The sequence below is a fragment of the Rhinoraja longicauda genome, chromosome 11, assembly GCF_053455715.1.
Source record: "Rhinoraja longicauda isolate Sanriku21f chromosome 11, sRhiLon1.1, whole genome shotgun sequence".
In the NCBI taxonomy this organism is placed as follows: Eukaryota; Metazoa; Chordata; class Chondrichthyes; order Rajiformes; family Arhynchobatidae; genus Rhinoraja; species Rhinoraja longicauda.
The window spans coordinates 47,291,816-47,307,060 of NC_135963.1; the positions used below are offsets into that span (position 1 = coordinate 47,291,816).

The 15,245-nt window shown below is 40.7% G+C and overlaps 1 protein-coding gene across 1 annotated transcript in view; it reads right to left on the minus strand.

The window, feature by feature from the left end:
• The window catches only part of LOC144598135 (laminin subunit gamma-1-like), a 66,602-nt gene that overhangs the window by 4,680 nt on the left and 46,677 nt on the right, over positions 1 to 15,245 (minus strand). The window contains exons 13-21 of the mRNA XM_078408027.1: positions 14,292 to 14,448; positions 11,676 to 11,881; positions 9,700 to 9,776; positions 9,449 to 9,586; positions 8,171 to 8,315; positions 5,959 to 6,108; positions 4,990 to 5,104; positions 2,492 to 2,691; positions 549 to 707 (exon numbers count right to left, since the gene is read on the minus strand). Coding sequence (XP_078264153.1) covers positions 549 to 707; positions 2,492 to 2,691; positions 4,990 to 5,104; positions 5,959 to 6,108; positions 8,171 to 8,315; positions 9,449 to 9,586; positions 9,700 to 9,776; positions 11,676 to 11,881; positions 14,292 to 14,448 — 1,347 coding nt within the window. The remainder of the gene's footprint in view (positions 1 to 548; positions 708 to 2,491; positions 2,692 to 4,989; positions 5,105 to 5,958; positions 6,109 to 8,170; positions 8,316 to 9,448; positions 9,587 to 9,699; positions 9,777 to 11,675; positions 11,882 to 14,291; positions 14,449 to 15,245) is intronic.

Here is a 15,245-nt window from a genome sequence, read left to right on the forward strand (position 1 = left end):
ATCCCTTCCCCTGGTTCCACATTTCACTCCTCTCCTCGTCATACAGCCGTTCGTCTTCTTTTCATCTCTGGCCCTTGTCCACCCATCTGCCCATCAAGACCCACCTCCCCACTATCCACCTATCACTCGCCAGGCTTTATTCCACCCGACCCCTTTTCCAACATTCTGCCCCCTACCACAATTAGTGTGATGAAAGGTCCCGACCCAACACGTCACCGACCCTTATCTTGCAGAGATGCTGGCTGACCTGATGATCTTATAGAGGTGTACACATTCATGAGGGGCACAGATTAGGTGAATCCTTGTCTGTGACAACTTATAAAAATACACCACTTCTGAACTCATATTATCTTATTTGAACAGTTTTACACTAGAATACAATGACTTATTGCATTCCTTTCCCCAAGATGACATATTTCTCCCCTTGGACAGAAACCAGTGAAATCCCTTCAAGATTTGTAACTCGATATTCGAATCAATCACAGTAAGTGGATTATTTGAGAGGTAAAACTTGAATGTGAAAAATAAAGTATCACAAATAACCTTACCGTCTCGGCCATGGAAGTATCTTCATTCACAGATCTCTGTTTATTAGCAAAATCGATCTCCAGCTGTCTCAATTGTCTATTTACTTCAGTCACGTTTTGATCCAATAAGATGATATCATTTAATGCAGCTTCTGCATCAAATAGCGATTCAACTGCCTTCTGTTATTAGGATGGAAACAATAACATGTTGAAATTAGACACAGCAGGACAGGCAGCATCTCTGGGGAGAAGGAATGGGTGATGTTTTGGGTCAAGACCTTTCTTCAGACTGAGAGTCACGGGGAAGGGAAACAAGAGGTATAGACGATGATGTAGAGATATAGAACAAATGAATGAAACTTGTGTAAAAGAGTAACAATGATAAAGGAAACAGGCCATTGTTAGCTGTTTGCTCGGTGAGAATGAAAAACTGGTGTGACTTGGGTGGGGGAGGGATGGAAGGAGAGGGAATGCAGAGGTTGCTTGAAGTTAGAGAAATCAATAATCATACACCTGAGTTGTAAGCTGCCCAAGCGAAATATGAGAAGCTGTTCCTTCAATTTGCGTTTCGTATCACTCTGACAATGGAGAAGGTCTAGGACAGAAAGGTCTGTGTGGGAATGGGAAGGGGAATTAAAGGGTTTAGCAACCGGGAGATCAGGTGTTGAAATTTATTGTCAACTAACATGTTGGAGATGACTTTCCAGACGACAATCTAGAGTATTAAAGACAAATTCTACAGGATTTTGCCATTGATAAATTATGTCAGTGCAGGAGTAATGTTGCTAATCATATTTGTTTAAAATGTCAGTCACATTTCTGACATGGCTCATTTTTTAAAGTAAGGTGTGAACAAACGCGTAAAATAAATTATTCTGGAGGTCTTCAAAACAGGAAGTAAAACTGATCAACTATCTCAAGTCAAGTCAAGTCAAGTCAAATTTATTTGTCACATACACATACACGATGTGCAGTGAAATGAAAGTGGCAATGCCTGCGGGTTGTGCACAAAAAGAATTACAGTTACAGCATATAAATAAAGTTAATAAGTTACTATTAGTGTCGACAAAAATTTAGTCTCTGGGGTTATAAAAGTTGACAGTCCTGATGGCCTGTGGGAAGAAACTCCGTCTCATCCTCTCCGTTTTCACAGCGTGACATTGGAGGCGTTTGCCTGATCGTAGCATCTGGAACAGTCCGTTACTGGGGTGGCAGGGGTCCCTCATGATCTTACTTGCTCTGGATCTGCACCTCCTGATGTATAGGTCCTGCAGGGGGATGAGTGTAGTTCCCATGGTGCGTTCTGCCGAACGCACTACTCTCTGCAGGGCCACCCTGTCCTGGGCAGAGCTGTTCCCAAACCAGACTGTAATGTTGCCGGACAGGATGCTCTCTACAGCCCCAGAGTAGAAGCAATGAAGGATCTTCAGAGACACTCTTACCTATTATGTATGTGGTTTTGATCTTGGAAATGTCATCCATGAATTCCAACTATCCAAGTTTGCCTTGTTTTGATTGCCAAATTACTTTGTGTGCAAGGGAAATGTTCCATACAGTTATATTTTCTTGTATTCATTTTCATTTCCTACAATTTTTTGCTCTGTTGATGTAGGTGATTTATGCTGAAATATGATTCCACAAGCCTAGAAAAAGTCCTGGCATCTAATTATGAATTGACTGCACGGTTCTTGATGCACGTCTCAACCTCGAGCCACACAAACGTGTTTTCCACCTCTCCCAATAGCCGTGGCAAATGGGGTGTGAATATTGCCCGCAGAAGGAAGTGAAAGGCTGAGAATTAGTTCCCTCTGCACTATCTGGCGGTGGTAATTGGTAGAAAGGGTGAACAGCGAGAGGGGAACAGGACAGGAGGTGAGGAAAAGAAAAGGATTTGGGGAAGTGCAAAAGTTGAAACATTTAGTTTCACTGCATTATCACAGAGCAGAAAATTAACTGAATAATACCTTTTGAATATTATTGGCAATTCTATCAGCCAGCTCGGCTTTTCCCTTAGCATCTTTGGCAGTTGCTAACGCATTTCCCAGGTTATTCGCAGCCTGATCAGTCATCGTGTTCGCATTGTCAAGCGTCTTGATGATGTACGGTATTCTGCTCATAGCATCTTCGGCAGCTGTTTTATTGATGGTCACCCGCATGTTGAAGTCTGCAATGTCAATGGATAATTTATGTTAGCCGATTCATCTGATGGTCCCTTGGTGTTTAAAGCTGACGGTCCCAAAGCATAGGCTGGTTTGAGTAGGAAACACAATCCCAGGAAACTTCATCCCAGGAATGAGTAGGTTAACCTATGATGAGCGTTTGTCGGCACTGGGCCTGTACTCGCTGGAGTTTAGAAGAATGATGGGGGGGACCTCATTGAAACATACAGTATAGTCAAAAGTCTAAAGACAAATTTAGAAGAATCATATCTAAATGAGCACTGCATCAGCAGCAAGATGGGGGAATTAATTGCTAGACCAGATGTAAATGGGCATGATATAATTGCCTTTACAAAAATGTGGTTCATGATGCCTCAAACTGGATGCTAGATCTTCCAGGATACATGAGATTCAGGAAGGATAGACAAAAAAGGATAAGGAGGTGCATAGCTCTGTTAATGAGAGATGACATCAATATAGTTGTTTGGAAGGATCTTGACATGGCCAATCAGGGATAGTATTAGAATTAATTGGGTGGAATTGAGAATCGGCAGAAGGCAAAGCACAGAATAGTTGTTTCTGTAAGCCAACAAATAGTAATTCTCATAAGAACAGTGTCTAAATAAGGAAATTAAAAGATCATGCAACAAAAATAATACAGCAATGAAGGCTGACTTTAAATTACATAGAGAGTAGATAGATTAAAATTAGTTCTAACAATGTAGCAACTGAATTCCTGGAATGTGTATAAGATCATTTTCAGATACGTTTTTGAAGAACCAACCAAGCAGCTGGCTATTTACAATCTGATATTATGCAATAAGAAATTAATAACTTTGTTGTGAAGGGCCCCGTGAAAAAAGTGAGATTAAATTTTGCAATCACTTTTTAAGTGACGCAGCTCAATCTGAAGGCAGGGATTTTGTGCTAAACTGGGATTTTCATGGAAACCAAGAAGGTATAAGGGCAGTTTGGTGGTAGTAGATTGACCGCCATTTAAAATTTTAAAATGTGAGTTGCATACACATTCCCTTAAGCAAAAGTAACACCAGGTAAAGTGGTCCAACCAAGAATGACAGGAAAAACTAAAGGGAATTTTAAATTTAAGGAAAAGGCATATATAAAATTTGCAGGAGAAAGAAATCTGTAGGTATGTTTTAGAATTCATTAAAAATTACAAAGAAATAGATAAAGAAAGGAGAATAAAGTATCAGAGTAAATTATTTAGAAACATGAAAAACAGACTGCATGAACACAAAAAGGAAAGACACTTGGACATGCAGAGGACAAGAAAGTTTATAACACGGAATTAAAAAAGGACACAGGTAATTAAAAAAGTACAAGCATTGTGTCTGCATCACAGAAATAGTAGAGAGCCGATGGGAATGTAAAATATATTAATTCTGGTAAAAAAATTAACAAGAAATGTACAAGATAGGTTAATGAAGGTAGACATATCATGCTAGAGTAACTCAGCGAGACAGGCAGCATCTCTGGAGAGAAGGAATGGATGACGTTTCGGGTCAGACCCTTCTTGAGACTGATGTCAGGGGAGTGGTGGGACAAAGAATGAATGTAGTCGGAGACAGTAAGACTGGTGGGAGAACTGGGACTGGTGGGAGAACTGGGAAGGGGAAAGGACAGAGAGGGAAAGCAAGGGCTATCTGAAGTTAGAGAAGTCAATGTTCATACCGCTGGGGTGTAAACTACCCAAGTGAAATATGAGGTGCTGTTCCTCCAATTTGCGCTGACAATGGAGGAGGCCCAGGACAGAAAGAGGTCAGATTGGGAATGGGAGGGGGAGTTGAAGTGCTGAGGAACCAGGAGATCAGGTAGGTTAAGACGGACTGAGGGGAGGTGTTAAACATAGAAAACGAAACGATCGCCGAACCTACGCTTGGTCTCGCCGAAGAACAGAAGTTGACATCTGGAACAGCGGATACAATGGATGAGGTTGGAGGAGGTGCAAGTGAACCTCGGACTCACCTGGAAAGACTGTTTGGGTCCTTGGATAGAGTCGAGGGGGGAGGTAAAGAGACAGGTGTTGCATCTTCTGGGGTTGCAGGGGAAAGTACCTGGGGAGGGGGTGGTTTGGGTAGGAAGGGACGAGTGGACCAGGGAGTTACGGAGGGAACGGTCTCTGTGGAAAGCAGAAAGGGGTGGAGATGGGAAGATGTGGCCAGTAGTGGGATCCCGTTGGAGGTAGCGGAAATGTTGGAGGATTATACACAGATACTGTAGGTTAATGAGCCCGAATATAACGTTTGCTATTTAGTTGTAAATGCACAAAAACGATTACATACCTCTTAGGTTGTTTATGATCCGATCAACTTGGTCCAGTGTTAATGACCCTTTTCGGACAGCCTCTTCAGCCAAGTACTTCGCCGCATTCGCTCTCGCTTGTAGCAAGGTAGCTGTCTATAGAGAAATAAACTGTGTCAGAATGCTGCCAATCTAACCCAGGAACTAAATGCAACCTTTCATTCCAACGTCAAATAAAAAGAAAATATACTGCAAATACTCAGCAAGTCAGGCAGCATTAATGGTGAGAAACATAGTTAACATTTCAGGTTAAAGAACTTTCATCAGGCTGAGTATTTCCTGCATTCTCTTTTTTCCTACTGATTTCCAGAATCCATATATTTTTGCTTTTTGAATAGTTTCCAATCTCTGCAGAAAATGTTATACATTTGCACTGACATCACAGAACGTTTGCATTACTTAAAGATAATTATATTTTGAACATACCCAAAATGCTCATTCATGGTAGCATAAACACCAATATTACAAAATATACTTTTGTAAGCAGATGAAAATAAAATGAGTTAAACTATTGTACAGTCGTTTCTCTCAATGGAGACTACTTCTCAGAGAAACAATTCAAGAGGTGAATCCTTTTGTCATTTACATCCAATTTCCTGTTATTGATTATCATTTGCCTTTTCTGTGGAGTAGTGGGATTTCACAATATGTATCAGCATCTAAAGGCAAGAGGTTTTCAGTGTTTCTGCTGCAATTAATTGAGTAATACTCCAGCCTTCGTCAAAGCTGTTAATGTAGGTTTTCAAGGTAACCAGGAATGGGGTTTTAATATTTTTCTTACATAATTGCAGTAAAAGCTGAAAACTTCCAATAGATTGTGGTCTAAATTGATTGCCTTGTTATTCCAAAGTTCACAGTGACGTAGTTCTCATATCAATGTGAATCACACTAATTCTTCAAGCAAACCTAGCAGGCACAACAATCTTTCACAGTTGTTGTGAGGCACTTACCCTGTTGTCTATGTCTCCTTTCTCCAAAATCCTTGTGATGTATATCTGGAAGTCACTGATGTTATTCTTCAAAGTTTCATACAGATCAAGTTTGCTGTTCAATTCAAATTCCATGGCACTTGCTCTGCCCTTCAGTTGATTTGCTTCATTCTGATGAGCAAAAAATGATACTTTTTTTCATTTAGATTATTTCATCGCAGTAACTTCTGAAATATGTGGCCACATGTATTGGTCATCTTTATTGTACATTACATCTATATTTCCATTTGCTCTTCACCTATTCCCAATTTTATATCAGCTCTTGTCCATTTGAGCTTCTCAATGAGACAGCAACAAGGAACCATCTTGATCCTATTTTTGCAATTGATTGATTGATTGAAAGACACAGCATGGAAACAAGTGGTCCACCAAGTCTGCACTGACCACCGATCACCCATTCGCATTAGTTCTACGTTACCCCACTTGAATCTGATACAAATTATTCTTGTATTCTCAGATATGGTCATTGTTCATCCAGTGGTGTCCTGTGTAGGGATAGGAGGAGGTCGACGTTTAAAAAGATTCATTACCCCAAATCAATTCAAGAAACCACTCAGTAATAGAGAATGTTGTAGTGCAGAGAACCCCAGGTGTACAGGTACATTGCTCCCTAAAATGGCAACATACATAGAGGATGGTGAGGAAGGCATTTGGCATGCTCATGTTCATCAGTAAAGGTACTGAGTACAAGAATTGGGAAGTCACATACTCAGTATGAACAACTGTACAAGACAATGTTGAGACCGCATTTGGAGTATTGTGTGCAGTTCTGGTCAGTACACTGTAGGAAGGATGTCATTAAGCTGGCAAGAGTGCAGCAAATATTCACAAGCATGTTACTACGACTCAAAGGTTTGAGTTATAGGCAGAGGCTTGAAAGGCTTGATAAGCTTGACAGCTTTAAAATGGTGCAAAGACTGAGGGGTAACCTTGTAGTGCCATACAAAATCACAAGAGGCACAGATTAGGTGAATAGTCATAGTCTTTTTTGCCAGGGTAGAGGAGTCCAGAACCAGAGGGCATAGGTTTAAACTGAGTGGGAAAAGACTTAAAAGAGACCTGAAAGGCAATTTCTTCACACTGAGAGCATATGGAAATATATATATATATTGAATGAGTTGCCAGGGGGAGCTATTGAGGTGACATTTAAAAGATATTTAGATAGGGTAGGAAAGGTTTAAAGGAATGTGGGCCAAATGCAGGCAAATGGGACTAGCACAGTTATTAAACTTGGTCAGCATGGGTAAGATGTGCTGAAGAGCCTGTTTCCATGTTGTATGACTCTAAACTAATTCTTAATGATAATAGAACTATTCATTTCATAGAGGAATTTATATTTGAAGTATCCTTTTGTTAATGATCCATGAAGTTAATGCCACTAAGACTGATGCTATCTTTGCTATACAACAATATACCACAACCTGTTAATGATAAAATAATATGCTGGCTTATTTTTAACCTTTCCTAGGAATGAGGCACTGTCAGATCAGTTAAGACACCTGCAACTAAGGATCTCATCTGTACCTTCCAAGCTAGACTTAAAGATTCATACAAGAGTGATGCATTGATTTATCATATCATATCATATATATACAGCCGGAAACAGGCCTTTTCGGCCCTCCAAGTCCGTGCCGCCCAGCGATCCCCGTACATTAACACTATCCTACTACACCCACTAGGGTCAATTTTTACATTTACCCAGCCAATTAACCTACATACCTGTACGTCTTTGGAGTGTGGGAGGAAACCGAAGATCTCGGAGAAAACCCACGCAGGTCACGGGGAGAACGTACAAACTCCTTACAGTGCAGCACCCGTAGTCAGGATCGAACCTGAGTCTCCGGCGCTGCATTCGCTGTAAAGCAGCAACTCTACCGCTGCGCTACCGTGCCGCAAGCAATCTTTTTCCCATTTAGACAAGAAAAATGTTTGAGTTGATTTGCAAACTAAGTTAATTGACAAATAATGCTACTAAATCAGAAATAACAGAATTAGACATAATCTCTCATTCCCTTCCACTTGGTGTTTTCAGTGCTTCCAAAACCGCTGGGTGATAAACTGCTTTGAGAAGAGATATCTCATCACTTTAATTATTGTCATGCATCAATAAAATTAAACATGGTGTAGATTTCCTTCCCTCCCCCTGATCAACAAACTGATGAATATTACCTACCTCAAGGGACATTACGTCAATTGTGATAAAACTTTTCAACTCGTTGTAGTTCCTCTTGGCCTTCTCACTGACTCTTTCTACTTTTGTGGTTATTCTGTTTGCTTGTTCTTCTAGATCCTCTGCCATGTCACTCTTCAGTTTCGACCTAACAGAATGAAATCTCTTAGCATCATGTTGAAAACGTACCTGCACTATCAAAATCTCAGTTGTCTTTGGTTAATTCTTTGCAGAAGGCAGTAGTCCACTATTATATCTATTAATATTTATAGACAATACAATAGACAATAGGTGCAGGAGTGGGCCATTCGGCCCTTTGAGCCAGCACCGTCATTCACTGTGATCATGGCTGATCATCCACAATCAGTACCCCGTCCATGGCCTCTCCCCATATCCCTTGACTCTGCTACCATTAAGAGATCTATCTAACACTCTCTTGAAAGCATCCAGGGAATTGGCCTCCACTGACTTCTGAGGCAGAGAGTTCCACAGCTTCACAACTCTCTGAGTGAAAAAGGTTTTTTCTCATCTCCGTTCTAAATGGCCTACCCCTTATCCTTAAACTGAGGCCCCTGGTTCGGGACTCCCCCAACATCGGGAACATGTTTCCTACCTCTAACGTGTCCAATCCCTTAATAATCTTATATGTTTCAATAGGATCCCCTCTCATCCTTCTAAATTCCAGTGTATACAAGCCCAGTCACTCCAGTCTTTCAACATACGACAGTCCCGCCATTCCGGGAATTAACCTTGTTCCTCTCCTTTTCTTGATTGGCATCATAGTTGTGTTGCTTCCCATACACAGGCTATATTACATGATAATTTGTGTCATTTGCTCTTTGACACTCTTAACTATCTTCAACTGATCTCATGAGGTAGTCGATACCTCCACGGGTGGAAAGTAAAACTCTACTTTGTAAATAAAGAATCAGTTGTTATCTTTAACAATATTTGACAGTTAATACAATGACCCAGGAGCATTTTTTTTAAAGAGGATAGACCAATAAGTTCAGGATTTTATGTTACTGCTTGTTTGCTCCATATGTTGGATTCTCGCAGGGAACCATTCGAAGTCCTTTAGTGCCTTTAGTTTTTTGACATTTGCAACATCAATTTAAAATGCTAATGACTTCAATGAACTCCAGTTGAAATAAGGAACTGTGGTGTCTAATTGCATTGTCAAATGGTGCTTTCAAAGGGTAGAGAATCGTAACAGGAGGCAAAAAATAGTGTGTAAAGTAAATATTCAGATATTTCCAATGGAAACTTGCTTGTACTCACTGCTGAGTTAGTAGGTTGACGGATTGTGTGGTTTGCTGATCGTCTTTGATTGCTTGTGTAATTAATTGAAGGGCCTCAAAAGCAGACTTGTTGGCAGCGCCACTTAATCTCTCAATGTCCTCAGCATCTTTCTGATGCCTGAATAAAAGAAGACAAAAGTGAAAGTTTGAATATTTAACTTTGAAGCCATAAAATAAAATTGGTAATGGGAGATATAATGGAATAATGGTGCAAGTAAACAGACCACATACCTATCTGCCAGTCTACGAGCTTCATCTGCTAGAACTGTTGGGATACCACCTCCATTAGGATCCGTTGGCAATGATGGCTGTAAGAAATAATATTACAGTTGGCAACAAGTTACAAATCTCAATCCTTAAAATTAACAGCACAAACTACCCTTCATCCTGAAAGCACCGAATCTTGCTTCCCGTAGATGTTGCCAATGTCCTGTTTTACTCTCCAAGTGCTTATTCATTCGAGGAAAGGAACTACTGTTGTTTGAGTGGGAACCTGGACCTGCTGGACACCCTTTCTAGCAGGAGCCATAGTTTGCCACTCAGCAGCATTAGTCGCAAGGTCAATGTTCCTCCCTGTGCTCCATAGCTAAGGTAGATCAGAACAGGGACTTAGTCCGAATACAGGTTGACCATTTTCATGGAAGTGTGCATCAGATGAGTTAATATTATTTTCTTTAATAGTTGAGCAATGATATTGTTGAACATTATGTTCCACCAGATGTACTCTCAACTGTAGCATGTCATTTCCATATGATGGCTTGGTCATTGTTAAGAATGTTGACATCTTGAAGTATTTGCTGAAAGGCTGATCCCTCCAGCTGGTGAATTCAAAGATTGAAGGGCCGATTCCCAGGATTAGTGGTTGGCCAGTTAAAACTTACGTTGAAAAAAAGATTCCTTAAGCAATAGGTTAGGTGGGACTAGTGTAGCTGGGTCATGTTGGGCCGAAGGGCCTGTTTCCATACTGTATGACTCTATGCATCTATGTTATAAATCTTCAGAATTCTCTCCCTCAAATGGCTCTGGCTATTCAGTCATTGGATATTTACAGGCCTGAAAGTGACAGATTTTACTGTATTGAGGGAATTAGAGAAGATTGTGACAGGCAGCAAAGTGGACGGGGCAGAGTTGACCACGGAAGAGAAGGTGTGCTCAAAGGATCACTTTGCCTTTCCCTACTTCAAATTCATATTGTCGCAAAGGCCAATGGCATAATGAAGGACAACAATATAATAAGAGGCTGTGACAAAAGGGAAGAGACATACTGTGTTTTAATAACATTTAACAAGGGCCTGTGACAAATAGAGCTATAATTGTTTAATAAGATTCAAAGGGAGGTAATATCCTGATGAAGGATTGCTGGTATGACGAAGTCAAACGTCACGCAATAGTAAGGCACTGTGACATTACAAGGGACAGCATCAGAATCAGTTCCTATTTCACAACAAGGGAATGTAGCATAATAGTGAAGTGATGAAGGTCTTTGTCATAGCAGCGGGTTGTATTATTATATGTAGCTGTATTGTATCAATTGTGTCCTGGCAAAGTATAAGAGATATTAGTGATTCAAGAAGTTGTGTCATGTTAAGGGTCTATGTCCTCCTGGTGAGAATACCTGGCGATTGCGATATGTATGAGGGAGAGAGTTATAATAAAGGACTTTGTCATTCCAAGGGCTATGAGATTTCATGGGATTTTATAAGAGCAATAGATGGGTCTGTGACATCCAAGGGCTGAAATAAGCATCTTTCACATTTGTTACATGTTTAGGAAATATGAGGGTTTATAAACACCAAGGCTGTCCTGGATGTGTAGGAAGGAACTGCAGATGCTGGTTTAAACCAAAGATAGACACAAAACGCTGGAGTAACTCAGCAGGTCAGAAAGCATCTCTGGAGAAAAGGAATAGATGACATTTTGAGTTGAGACCCTGAAGAAGGGTTGAGACTTGAAACGCCACCTATTCCATTTCTCCAGAAGGCTATCCGGAAGAAGGGTCTCGACCCGAAATGTCACTCATTCCTTCTCTCCAGAGATGCTGCCAGTCCCACTGAGTTACTCCAGCTTTTTGTGTCTGTCCTGGGTACATTCATAACTTGGGCAATATCAGTGACTTTTGTTTGTTATGTTTAATAAACACGAGTGTCACAGACAGATTTTATTTTCAAATAATAGAATTTAGCTTTTTTCATCTCAAGCGAACTTACCATTTGGTCCATTTTATCCCTACTTTCCTGGATCTTTGTGTTGACATTGGTGAGCAACTTGTCAGTGTTTCGGACACGATTTTCATATGTTAAAGTTAATTTTCTAATCCCTTCGACAGATTTCCCAATGTTGTCCAGCTGATAAGACTCAGCACCAAATTTAGTGCTAAGGATATTCAGTGCATCGAGATTATTTTCATCTTTATCTGAAGAAAGAAATAGATCTTTACTGTCAAGTGAGATACATTATCTTCTTAAGGTTGAGCCTCGTGAAAACCTCTATGAGTGGCAGCACTGCTTCATAAATGCATCATTAGGTCATAGGTCATATAACAGGATAGAATTAGCCCATTCGGCGCATCAAGTTCATTCCACCATTCAATCATAGCTGATCTATGTCTCCCTCCACACCCCATTCTCCTGCCTTCTCCCCATAACCTCTGACACCCTTACTAATCAAGGGTCAATCTATCTCTGCCTTAAAAATATCCACTATCGACCTCCACAGCCTTCTGTGGCAAAGAATTCCACAGATTCACCACCCTCTGACTAAAGAAATTTCCCCTCATCTCCTTCATAAAAGAACGTCCTTTAATTCTGAGGCTATGACCTCTATTCCGAGACTCTCCCACTAGTGGAAACATCCTCTCCACATCCACTCTAACCAAGCCTTTCACTATTCTGTATGTTTCAATGAGGTCCCCCCTCATTCTTCTAAACTCCAGCGAGAACAGGCCCAGTGCTGACAAACGCCCATCTACTCATTTGTGGATTTGAATTTGAATTTGGTACAGTGTTACAAAGTCCGGGAAGATTCCAGGTTCGATTCATGCCAACTTACTTGAGCTCATCTGACTGAGCTAAATATTTATTAGCTAAGTATAGGGAAAATTTAGCCAGCCATGGATGGGACATCATCCTTCCTCGTCCCGAATCACAACCAGCCAGTCACTTCCACAACTGTCTTAAAGTCTTTGTACTCACCTGATAGAAACATAGAAAAATAGGTGCAGGAGTAGGCCATTCAGCCCTTAGAGCCAGCACCGCCATTCAATATGTTCATGGCTGATCATCTAAAATCAGCACCCCGTTCCTGCTTTTTCCCCATATCCCTTGATTCCTTTAGCCCTAAGAGCTAAATCTAGCTCTCTCTTGATAGAGGAAACTTAACTGAATGTTTAAAGCAGGGGCAGTATAGGGAAGAAATGTCACTCATTGATACCCGCCCTGACTGTATTCAAGAGAGTTGATGTATTCAAGAGAGAGTTAAGGACCTGTCCCACTTAGGCGATTTTAAGGCAACTGCCGGTGACTAGGCTGTCACCGACAGTTCGCCGGGGTGTCGCGGGCATGATCGTGAGGAGCCTTCCAAGAATCGTAGTGGATCTCAGCGCGTCGCTAAGAAATCAACCGGAGTGAAATTTCTCGGCGACAGCTGGCTTGTCGCCAGGTATCGTTGCTTATTGCGGGCGCTGTCGCATGCTGTCCCCAGGTTTGCTTGGTTCTCTTAGATACATTTAGTAGCACATAATATTAAAATAAGTAAAGTCATTTCAAGATACCATAAAATACTTGTGTTTAACCAATTTATTTACCGTCAGGACATTTGACAGGTAGGTTGGAGGCGACAGTTTGATGGTCAGGTAAGCGCGGGAATTTTTGCGATGTTTATGGCCATCAGCGATTACATTTAAAGTGGGCTCCCAACCAAGATATGCAACCCAGAAATCAGATATGCATCTCCTGTACATTTTCAAAGAATGCCCACACACTTTTCACAAAAATCCATTTGACCACTTTTAAAATTAAATTTCTTAATACTGCTATTAGTAAACTGGAAGTCAATCCAGTTTATGCCTTGTTACCGTGAAGCTTGGTTTTCAAGTAACCCGGGCATGATGTTATATTTCAAAACTATCAGGTACTTACCGACTTGTCAGTGATTTCAGCGACAATTAGGACGCCGGAGAAGCATTGATAAGCGTGGGAATTTTCGCGATGTTTCCGAAGACGGTGTAATCTCGACCTGACTCGGCATTGTTGTGGTCATTGTCGTCGGGTACAAGAATTTATTTGCGATCTGCTACGACTTTGACAGTCGCCGGCAGTCGCCTAAAAAATCGCCAAAGTGGGACAGGACCTTTAAATATAGCTCTTAGGGCTAATGGAATCAAGGGATATGGGGAGAAAGCAAGAACGGGGTAGTGATTTTGAATTATCAGCCATGATCATATTGAATGGCGGTGCTGACTCGAAGGACCAAATGACCTCCTCCTGCACCTATTTTCTATATTTTTATGTTTCTATGACTTCCCTCAATATGCTTAAACCTTTAATGAATCCAGGGATTTTTGTTCCATCATACAAAACATCTTTATGAAAGGAGCAGAATAATTTGGGAATAGAAACAGAAATATCTTGCAACTTTCAAAGTGGTATTTTATACTGAACCAAGGAGTCTTAATCATATGTCCCCATATTCATGACTCACCCATTGCATAGGGGACAAAAGAATGGAGGAGCCGTAAATGCCCTTGCAGAGAAAGTTATGTTGTGTTTGATATCATCTATAAAGTTTGAAGAATATTCCGTTCCTAAGTCAAAATGGGTACTTACATTCAATCTCTTTAGCTGTGTTCGTCATTTTGTGGAGGACTGTTGACGCTTTCCTCAGTCTTGCCTCAAAGTCCTTATCATTCACAGGCCTCCCATTTGTCTTCAGTGTTGAGATGAGAATTTCCAAATCTCTGACCACATTCTTGTGCTTCAATATCTGGTGATAGGACAAAGAGAAAAAAAAGTGTTCATCAAAAAAAAACTTCGTCAATCAGCATGCGAACACTCGTTATTATCTAAAGTCTCACGTTGTGAAATCGGAACTATCTAGAATTTACCTATCTTATCTCGGATGGGGTAATAATAAGGCAAGACCTGGGACCACTAAGAAAGATAAGTAGGGTTTGTCAAGAAGGAAGATCTGAGGTAATTGCATCGGAGTGCCAGTGAACGACTCACAGACATTCGGTCATCTGATCCGTGGACTAGTAACACAGATTAAAAAGCATCTCAAATGATGTCTGCATGCCTTCGTATGAAATATCTCATTTTAACCTATCTCTAGTTACGTCGAGATCCTACACAAGCATATGAAAGGCAGGTGTACAACATTACTTGAAACTAGCTTTGATTTAAACGATTTAGTTACAAATTAAGTTCACATTTTTCAAGGTCAGCAAGGCTGATCAACCAGGAATATGAGCTAACTGTAATGTTAGGCTGTCGAATCATCAAAGCTTCAGGATTTAAAGCGCAAGTGGAAATGTGAAGGTCATGTATTTATTTCCCGTGACTGGGCAGCCCTGATAACAGATGAATATTAAAGATGTGTGGGGGAAATGTTGGGGATTGAAGGAGTGTGGAGGTTTGTAAAGGATGATTGAGCTTAATGGCGATGGTACTAATTCTATCCATTCTTCTGTGTGTTGCCTCAACTGTGCCTCTGGCTGTGCAAGTCTCAACATTACTGCTTTCAAAGTTCAAATGTTTATGTTTTTTTTGCGAGAAAATCTG